We start from the raw sequence: 10,893 nt of genomic DNA, 5'->3' as shown, positions 1-10,893 counted from the left end.
AGAATCTTGCAAAACACTGCCTCTGCTCCCGGGATGTCCGGCAGAGGGATAAAGGAAAAGTAGTTCTTTATCAATAACGCAACGCCACCACCCCGGGAAAGCCTATCTTTACGTATCACTGAGTAGTTCGGAGGGAAGATTTCTTGACTACCAATATCACTCGAGAGCCACGTTTCTGTGACAGCCACAATATCTGGATCTTGGTCAATGAGGACAATTTCGAGTTGCTCTACTTTATTCACTACACTTCTGGCATTTATGTTCAATAATTTTATTTTTTTGAATTTGCTCTTCGACGCGTCATTCGGGGGCTGGAGACGTTGTCGTTTTGGCTTTCTCGGGTAGTTGCTTTGTCGTTTTTTTCCCCAAACGGCACTTTCACTGCGTTTTCACTGTCCCAGACAAATGCTTGACCATTAATGTACAATTTATTAAAGGAAAGGGACACTTTGTCGCCATTGTCCCGGTTAGGCTTCGCGCTGTCCCACAACTTTTTCCGAATATCTCTAATTTTCCGCGAGAAATCTTCGCCAATGGACAGATCGGAATTTTTAAGCTTGAAGCCTCGTTTCAGTATTGATTCTTTCTCTCTGTAGTCTAAAAGCTTCATAATAACAGGTCTAATTTTGTTTCCAGCAGGCTGCCCCAAACGGTGGATACGCTCGATGGCCACTGCGTCGAGATCTAGTTTATCCTGGACAATATCTTTATTTACCCTTTCTCTGAGTGTTTCCTTGGTCTCTTCCTCACTCTCCGATAGGCCATAGACAATTAAATTACATCTTCTGCTTCGGTTGTCCAAGTCGTCTATTCTTTCCTCTAACCGTTCTATGACTTCGCTCATCTGAGCGACCTGCTCCTGGCAGGAAGTGACCTGTTTCTCTAGTCTAGCAAGAGCATCGAGTTTATTGTCTATGTCCGCCAGCCGCTTCTCCTTTATTTCTTTTATGTCAGAGGCAATTTCTTGAAGCTGCGTAAGTATCTGAGCTGTGTCCGGTCCAGGATTGGCTTCGATATCACCCCCCAGCAATAGCAGTTTGCGCAAGCTTACAGTAACATCAAACAACAGCCGCGGGCACGGCAGCACCAACAAGAATGGGTTGTTAGAGCGAATACAAACGCCGTAGCGTTTTCTCACCTGCACAAGAAGCAAGAAAGGATTGTCGGTGAACCGCATCCTGGTAGCGCTGCCGTGCCCAGTGGCCGCCGCGCGCGTGGGGTGGCAATATATAGCCCAGTCTGGTGGTGTCGCCACTTGTCCCAGATGCATGTAGTGGTCTGCGCATGTGGTCGCTGATTGTAGAATCCATCGGTGATCCCATGTGGGCGCGTGTAGCTGGTCTGGTGGGCGTACGTCGGCAGTGTCTGATCCGTGAGTCATTCTTGAAGGCAGCTGCATGCTTCTGTCACCGGCATGATCTAGCAGGGCCAAGAAAAGCTGCACAAGAAGCAAGAAAGGATTGTCGGTGAACCGCATCCTGGTAGCGCTGCCGTGCCCGTGCCCAGATAAAACCATCAATAAAGGCGCATCTAGTGAATGCACTCTTCTGATGTAGAAGTCTCCGCGCTTTCGCTACGTATAGCCAGTCCTAACAGAGCTAAGCCATCAGCATTTTTTCTTAACTGTCTTGTACCTTGTCTCCCGTCACTAATAAACGATTTCCGCTAAGTAGTCTGAAGTTGACTGGCGCAGCCGGGAATGTTTCGCTGGGCGAGCGTGCGAAAACACAAGTGCTCTTTGTACTGCGTACTGCTTTGTACGATCACCGACCATCGTGCCATCATAGTTTTTCATCGACCGCGGCAATCATCTGACCAGCCTTAACAGGCTCCTTCAAAGGTTAACTAGCACTTGAAGCGGCACTTGGAGTTCCTCTGCTGTTCGGTGCTTGTAAATCGAGACGCGTCAAAAACAAAACCACGAGGCACACAAAGCTCATAGACACGAAGCGCCATAACAAGTCGAAACTCTCCTGGCCGCTTGTGGCGCCGCCAAGCATCGGCGTTCTTTGCTTCCAACATTCAAGTTGTCTTTTGTCTGTCTTCCTTGTGTGATAAAAGTGCACTATCGGTTTTAAAACAACACTTACTTCAATATTGAGCCGCGCAACCTTCCTTTGTCAGCCTCAGAAATTGGCAGCTTCATGTAGGAAGGAAAATTCCTCCAAGGTGGCGTCTCTTGTCCAATGACGTCATCACGCTTGTACTTGCGAGATCAAACTGTGGGGGCGATACCTGTATTTTGATTTTTGGTATTTTCAACCTTACAAGAGCTTTGTTTTCAGTAAGTGGGGCGTTTTTTAATCAGGAGCTGGCATTTTATCGATACAAGCCAACTTCAATATCTCCTCAGTGCCCCTTTAAGCGTCCGCCAATTTTTTCTCTGCGTAGATTTCTCGAATAATGAACGCGCCCCTACAGCGGCTGTCAGAAAGTTATTTTTTTCGTGGTGTAATAAACGCTCCTTTCTTTTCGTGTTCAGTCTGTTCATGATAAAAATAAATGCTAAAAGGTGCCCTTTCAAGGAACGACGAATCAGCTACGCAATACTAAAAGCGCCTTCTGCCGAATATCACGACCGCTACATCTCATCCTACGGGGCGGAGAGCCATAATAATTTTGCCGGAGGAATTCGAGAAGCAATAGAAACCACCCCTTATCACAGAATTATGGTATCCTGTTTGATCTGCCATATTAATGATCGCAGCAACTCGTTGCGTTTGGGCTTCTCGCTGAATGCTATGAGTGGTGCAATTGGCCGTACCTCCCCTGTGCTTTCGTTGGACACCATTCTGCACCGCTACGCGAGTTATATGTGTGGGTTTAAGGCAAAAGCTGCTGATTATGCTCTCTAACAGGGACACCGTGTTGAAGAGTGCGTTTCCTTTTATGTAGAAGGTGAGTCACATAAGATGAAGTATTGAAACCACCAGCCTAGTTCCTGCCCAATTCTGACCGTTTCCAGTTTTTTGTGACTATTTTACCGCGCGTAGCCAACGCACCCACGCTGTTTTTGAAATAAATTTTTGGGGAAAAAAGTGCGTTCATTACACGAGTAACTACAGTATTCGGAATTCCAGGACTCAGCGTGCAGGCATGCAGGTGTGGTCCAGAGTCCCTCTTGACCCTTACACAGTCGCAATTAATGCACTTTTATCTGACAACACGGGATTGCGTGGAAAAGAGCCTCGAACGGCACTTACGCCAACGGCGGAAAGGGTTCTGCCGTCTGCCGGTACTACCTCCAGTGGCGGTTTACCTTCAAGCGGACCGCAAGGCATTATTTGGCGGAAAATCTATTTATGTTGTGAAGCAGAAAAATCAGCATGCAAGCAATAAAAATAAAAAAAGCTAGAAAGGAGCAACAAATATCATTACACAAGGATGCATACCCCCCCCCCCCCCTACCAGTAAACACATCTTCGTCTTCTGGTCATTATTATTATATCCCAGCACGATGGGCAAGACAGCTTGGATAACATTACATAACGTTTAGGGATATCCTTAAGATGTTTGGTGAATCTCTAGTGCACTTCTTGTAAAAAGGTATTGCAATATCTTGAAGAAATCTTATAAAGCAACGGCAAAATATGTTTAGAAGAAATCCTGCAAGATCTCAAATTGTTCGACGGGTGCCTATATCTGGCTCAGACATGTCCCAAAAGGATGTCTGAACACTCTTTTAATTATTTCCTGGCTTGCGATAGCACTGAAGAATTATAATATTATAATGTTAGGGCATTTCAGTCGAAAACAACCTCTCGCCTTACACCGAGGTGCATAGGGAAGGGGAATGTTTTTTTTTGTAGTGCTGATTATTTGGAGAATAATACATCGATTAATCTCTCGCTTTAAAAAAACTGCTTAAAGCAGCAGAAAAAACAACCATGCCGCCGGTGACTGTTGGTTTCCTTACTATGTTTGTCAAAATGAGCCCCTCATTTCCTTTACCTTGTCTGCTAATAGCTTGGCGAGGGTCTCGGTTCTGGCAGTCTCGATGCCATAGGTAGCATAAGAGCGCTCTCGCACAGGTTTCCGCCCCCGCCGTTAGATGACGTTCCACGTCACACTCGCGGTAACACAAGACGTGCTACGTCCGCCGCTATGGACGAGGGTGGCGCTGGTGAACACTCTGAAGGTTCGCTTACAAGTAATAAACATAAATACTGGACAACCGTTGCCGTAGCTCAGTTGGTAGAGCACCGGACGCGATATTCGGAGGTCGTGGGTTCCGATCCCATCGGCGGCATGGTTGTTTTTTCTGCTGCTTTAAGTAGTTTTCTTACCTTGTATATATATATATATATATATATATATATATATATATATATATATATATATATATATATATATATATATATATATATATATATATATATATATATATATATATATATATATATATATATATATATATATATATATATATATATATATATATATATGTTTCTGTGCACCTTAGGCCCGTTACACATGCATGCGATTTTCGCCTGCGACACTGCGAATTCTGTCTGTCTGCGACTGAGGAGGGCCGTCCTTCTAGTCGAAGAGGGCTTACGATCGAGTTCCGTCCGGTTGGAATTCAGTCGCAGTGTCGGTGTGTTCGCTCTGCGACTGACCATTGGGGAGCGCCGAGACGGCGCGCGACATGCGGTCACGTGGGAACTGTTACCGCGGTGGAAGCAAAACTGTTTATCCTAATCAAAACATACGGAATAATGCCTTGTATCTAAAAATACGCTGGTCATAAAATCATCAACACACTCTGTGTGATGCTTATGTCGCGTTTAATATTAGGTTGCCTATGCAGACACCAAGGAACCTTGCCGGTTCTTCCGACCGAATTCGTTGTGTTGGTGTCGCATGTGAAAGCAGTCACCGAAAATCGCACTGCGGCCTCACCGACTACAGCGGATATTTTCGGTCCAGTCGCAACATATGAAACGGGCTTTACTCGCCGCCGTTCTGTTGTTGCCTTGAAGGGTGGATATTATCCCCTCCCGCTCCTCGTTTTTCTTTTTTTTTTCCGGGCCGGCTTCCGGAGGCTGCTCGTTGGGCGGCGGGGGACAGGGCGTTTTTCTTTTTCCCTGTTTTTCTCTTTTTCTTTTCTAGTATTTTTTATTTTGTGACCATTTTCTTTCCAGCATCTGTTTGATTGTTGTTTTGTTCATGTGTCGGACATGTGTGCCAATGCCAACTCCTTAAGAAGAGGAGGAGAATCACTGTAACTTCAGTTTAAGTAAGGAGTCTGAAACGTCGTCTCAAAATAAATGAAGCGTTTCTCAACTTTGCATATATATATATATATATATATATATATATATATATATATATATATATATATATATATATATATATATATATATATATATATATATATATATATATATATATATATATATATATATTTATATATGCAAAGTTGAGAAACGCTTCATTTATTTTGAGACGACGTTTCAGACTCCTTACTTAAACTGAAGTTACAGTGATTCTCCTCCTCTTCTTAAGGAGTTGGCATTGGCACACATGTCCGACACATGAACAAAACAACAATCAAACAGATATATATATATATATATATATATATATATATATATATATATATATATATATATATATATATATATATATATATATATATATATATATATATATATATTTATATATGCAAAGTTGAGAAACGCTTCATTTATTTTGAGACGACGTTTCAGACTCCTTACTAAAACTGAAGTTACAGTGATGTGATTATGAAGGGGCGCTGGTGAACACTCTCAAGGTTCGCTTGCACCCAATAAACATAAATACCCACGAGAGCAGCAGATTGGAGAGCCGTTGCCGTAGCTCAGTTGGTAGAGCACCGGACGCGATATTCGGAGGTCATGGGTTTGGGTCCCACCGGCGGCATGGTTGTTTTTATGCTGCTTTATGGAAGTTTTTTTCTTTATGCGATAGAGGAATCGAAGTATTATTATCCCACTGATCAGCACTGCACACTAGAACAAATTGAACATTCCACTATGCACTTAGGATTCGGTGACTGTTGGCTCCCTTCATAAGCTTATCAAACGAGCCTCTCATTTCCTTAACTTTGTCTGCTATATATATATATATATATATATATATATATATATATATATATATATATATATATATATATATATATATATATATATATATATATATATATATATATACCAAATAAAAGTGGTTTCTGGCAGCTGAATTAGTCAATATAATAGAAAATAAAAAAAAATTGAAGAAACATAAGCACTTAATTCACGACGTTTCGGCTGGAGGACCAGCCGAACGCTACACTCGAAAAAGGCTGGTCCTCGAGCCGAAACATCGTGCATTAAATCCTGTTATGTTTCTTCAAATTTTGGTGATTATATATATATATAATTGAAAAAACTAGACAATTTTTCTTATGCACCTTGGTTACGGTGACTGTTTGCGTCCTCCACACACAGACGCACACGCACACGCACGCACGCACACTCGTATAATAGACGCAGTGCTCGCTCGCGCGCAGTGCTAAACCGGACACTCGCGCGCGAGCGGCGTTATCATTCCTACTTTTAACTTTTTATTGTGTGATTCTTTCTGTGTATGTATTAAGAGATTACATTGCTCTATATCGCTGTTCTTTCTTGTACCGCTCCTATCTGCATCCGCCCCCATCTATTTGCCGAAGCTGGGGTGTTTCAGACAGTAGATACCAATTGGCTCAGCATGCGTCATCTTCTCGTTAAGTTTTTTTTTGTTTTATGCACAAAGCATTGCTTTTATGCTGACGGGGCATTCATTAGCCGGACTAGGCAGACCTTTTGGCTCGTCTGGTTATCAGCGTGTCTTTGTTGGGAGAAATTTAATTAAGCTGAATTTTGAAGCGCATTTCTTCTCCCGTGTGTGTCTTCTTGGTAAGGAATGCACACTGCGCGTGCCGACCATTGTGGTGTTACAGGGTTTTCGAGCAAGGATATATTCACGTGGTCTGAACTCAAGAAAGAGAGGTGTGAGAGCCTTCCCGCATAACGACAGCAGAGGACGTGTTCCTGTACAGTAAACTAAGCAGCTATCGTGATTGCATTGCAATGCACGCTAAGCCGTCTGACATTTCCTAAATTCATTTCTTCTTTTTAAAGTACAATTATGCTGAGAATGGCGTCACTTCTGCCATAGGTAGTTCGGGCACAGAATATATTTCAGGAGTTATTTGAGCTGGGCCCTCTAAATTATTTGGCCTATCCCATATAGCTTTTTTTCATTCAAGAAGCGCCCAATTCCCGCAGCAGTGAACACGAAGCCATGGTTTTCTTTTTTTTCTAGCTGTGTTTACAGCATAAATGGTGAGGATTATAAAACTGGTAAGAGGATGGCTGATTTGATAAATTCGAGGAGAGAATGACAGCGCACTTCATGTCGCCAAGCCGCATAGGACGCTGCACTGTCTAGCGAGAGACTCATGGCTCCCAGGTGTGGGATACTTGTTGAAATCAACGCTAGACGCACACTGGGCACGGCCGGATGATCATCAGCGTCAATCATACTACCACTTTCAACGCGTGCAAGCACAAGTGAAAACCCGAGCGAGTCAAGTTGCCGCTCCTCACGAGTCTGCGCGGCAGGAGCAAATGATCGGATTGCGAAGCCCCGGCCCACAGCCGCGGCGAGTACTACGGCGAACAACCGGTATTCATTCTGCTGTCACCCTGGGATCAGCGACTAAACCGACTCACCCTTGTGGGGTGTTTCGCGCGACCGTTTGTTTTTTTAATTCATTATTTGCGTCCTCGTACACTCCCTCCCCCCACCACCCTCTCCGCCTGCCTCACGCCGTCCTAGCTCCCCTTTAATTTCTGTCGCTCTGGGGTCCCGGATAATCCTGTGATGCAGACGCAGTACGTTCCCATCCTGGCGTCCCCCTGATACTGTTTCCATGTGGCGCCTCTCATACCTATTCAGGCGCCCTTATACCGTGCTTGCTTAGTAGTTAGGCGGAAAGCGACTTCATTCATTTAATGCTGGGCTGGAAGGTGTACATAATGAAAAAAATGAAAGCATTGATGCCAGAGTGTGCTGTTTGCTGCACTCTCCATAGCACTTTATTAATAACAAAAAAGAATGAGAGGAAGCAAGAAGGGGAATTTGGTTGGTTTGGTTTATGGGGGTTTAACTTCCCAAAGTGACTGAGTTTATGAGAGACGTAGTGAAGGGCTCCAGAAATTTCGACTATCTGGGGTTCTTTAACGTGCACTAACATCGCACAGCGCACGGGCATCTAGAATTTCGCCTCCATCGAAATTCGACCGCCGCGGCCGGTATCGAACCTGCGTCTTTCGGGCCAACAGCCGAGTGCCATAGCCACTCAGCCAACGCGGCGGCTAGGGGGAATTTTACAAGCTTAAATATAACGTTGTAGCCTATGAGTGTGCTAGGGTTAGAGCTGAGTGTCGCGATTATTCCGCTTTATCAAGTTATAGTAGGGTCCAAATAGACACGATTACGAGAAGAAAGACAATATTCTTTAAAACTAAAAAAATATTAATCTTTCTCTTTGTTCCTGTTGTTTCGTTCTTCGATTTTATGGGGTTTAACGTACCAAAGCGACTCAGGGTATGAGCGGACGCCGTAGTAGAGGGTTCCGGATAATATAGACCACCACGGATTTTTTTAGTGTGCACCGACATCGCAGAGTACACGAGCCTCTAGCATTTTGCCTCTATCGAGATGCACACCGCCGCGGTGTCCTAGTCGTTTGAGCATTCGTCTCGCATGCGGGAGGTGCGAGGCTGGATCCCCAGCACCGCCTGGTACGCACCGGTGATAAAATCAGTACAAGCTTCCCCCTGGCCTTGTGCTTGGCTTCTTTAGGAGGCAATGCTTAAAAAATGAGTCTTTGATCCCACCTTCAGAAATCTAAAATACTTTGTGCCATGGCCCTCTTTGGCCACAGACGCCCTTGCGCAATAAAAATCCATAATTATCTGTACAGATGCGACTGCTTTTGTAGGTGGGGATCGGTTTCGCTGCTCGACGCAACCTTGGTCAAGACGACGCCCGCTCCGTGCCGGACAGGAGTGCAACTGAGTGAAGGAGTTCGTTAGTGGAGAAAGAAGACTTGGTTTTAATTACATGTTTACAAGCATGTGAGTTCAGAAGTGAGCTCCCTCAACTGGGCCCGTCGTCCAGTTTTAAACACTTTTTCCCTAAATTCCCCAGGTTGGAGACGCGTTCGCATGGTCGGAGAGGTCGAAAACTTTCAGTCGCACGCACGAACGGACACCTCCGCACACATGGACACGCCCATGGCATAAGTTGACCCGAGAGAGAGGGGAATGCGGTCGGGACTCCGCGGGTCTTGGTAGGTGACGTCAGCTGGTCCGCCAGCTCTCCCACAGTCGGCGAACCCTATTCTTCCTTCGAAGAAGCCGAGGCGCAAAGCCGGAGCGCCCCATCCGGAGATAATCCAAAGTGGTTCTGCTCTGAGTTAATGAGTTCTTTAGTGGAGAAAGAAGAGTTGGTTTTATTACATATTTACAAGCATGTGAGCTCAAAAGTGAGCTGCCTCAACTGCACCCGTCGTCCAGTTTTATACATTCTTCCCTAAATTTCCCAGGTTGGGGACGCGCTCGCCGTGGTAGGAGAGGTCGAAAACTTCCAGTCGCACGCACAAACGGACACCTCCGCACGCATGGACACGCCCATGGCATAAGTTGACCCGAGAGAGAGGGGGATGCGGTCGGCTAGAGAGGCCGGTGGCTGCTGTGGACGAGCGGCACCGAAGACCGCCGAAAGGGTTGATTTTCTCGCTTGAGCGCTGCGTCCGTTCGGGTCCCGGAAAGCCAGAGTAGTCGGGGCGTTAAAGAAGCCGGGGAAGGTTCGTACACGGTCGCGGCCGATTAACAGGTGGCTGCGGCTTCGGGACTCCAGAAAGGGAACGTTCTCAGAATCCTGCTCCCCGTTTGGGTCCTACGCCACGACCGGGCGGAGCGCGGTAAAGGCACCACGCTGACGCTTGGCGAGAGTTGCTGTCTCGGTGGCAAATCTCGAGACCTGCTGGTGCCAATCCTATTAATGCTGCGGCCAGGATCCAACCAGCATATTTCGGGACAGTAGCCGAGAGCCTTATCCACTGATCCACCGCGGCGTCTGTTTCTGAGTTGGGAGACAGTAAGTGTGAAAGTCATTGAGGAATCTTTTCAGGTAGCAGGCAGTGTTTCCAAAATAGAACCTATGAATCATGTAGCTCGAAAGAAGGATAGCGTAAATTTTAATTGCAGCCAACAAATAATAACTACACTTTGTACTTCTGTGCAATGATGATGAAACTACAGATTTCAGATCGAAGAGCCATGAAGTACCTGATCTCACTACACACAATGACGTTTTTCGATCCTCCTTCCCCTGAATAAAATGAAATATCCCGGGTCGTATGATATTAAGATATGCTGAGTGGTGTGCGAACGTCTTTTTTATTTTGTTCAATGAAATGTTTCGTACATGTGTGACCCCATCAACATAAAATTAGGCAAGGCTATTCCTGTTCACAGATCCTGCGACGAGCTCCTCTTGACCGATTACATGACAGTCAGTTTGTTGTGCACATTCAGTAACATTATGGAATGATTAATTCTTTCACACATCATAGCATACACAGAGGATAAACGCATTTACAGCGGTAGCTGTTATGCGCCCGTTCTTGGGTTTCGCCTCGTAGTAATATGTCGTAGTCGTCGGCGTAACCGGTGGGTGCGTTGCCGTGGGAACCACTCGCAGGATGGTAACCGTGCATGGAGGAAGGTGTGACGTGAGGGGAGAAGTGCGTCACCGGCGGGTAGTGTGCGGGATTAATAGGGGGCATAGATACGTTCTCCTCACGCTTAACAGCGG

At 45.4% G+C, this 10,893-nt stretch overlaps 1 protein-coding gene across 1 annotated transcript; it reads right to left on the bottom strand.

The window, feature by feature from the left end:
- Window positions 1-271: 271 nt before the first annotated feature.
- Window positions 272-1,477, bottom strand: LOC144122734 (uncharacterized). The gene has a single exon (XM_077655815.1). It carries the CDS (start codon window positions 1,475-1,477, stop codon window positions 272-274), a length of 1,206 nt encoding a protein of 401 aa, XP_077511941.1.
- Between the last annotated feature and the right edge of the window lie 9,416 nt (window positions 1,478-10,893).

Source organism: Amblyomma americanum, chromosome 1 (assembly GCF_052857255.1).
Source record: "Amblyomma americanum isolate KBUSLIRL-KWMA chromosome 1, ASM5285725v1, whole genome shotgun sequence".
NCBI classification, from domain to species: domain Eukaryota; kingdom Metazoa; phylum Arthropoda; class Arachnida; order Ixodida; family Ixodidae; genus Amblyomma; species Amblyomma americanum.
This window is presented reverse-complemented; position numbering and strand designations above follow the sequence as displayed.

Coding starts and splice junctions, on each gene's coding strand:
- LOC144122734 (XM_077655815.1), bottom strand. CDS start 1,477: ATGCGGTTCACCGACAATCCTTTCTTGCTTCTTGTGCAGCTTTTCTTG.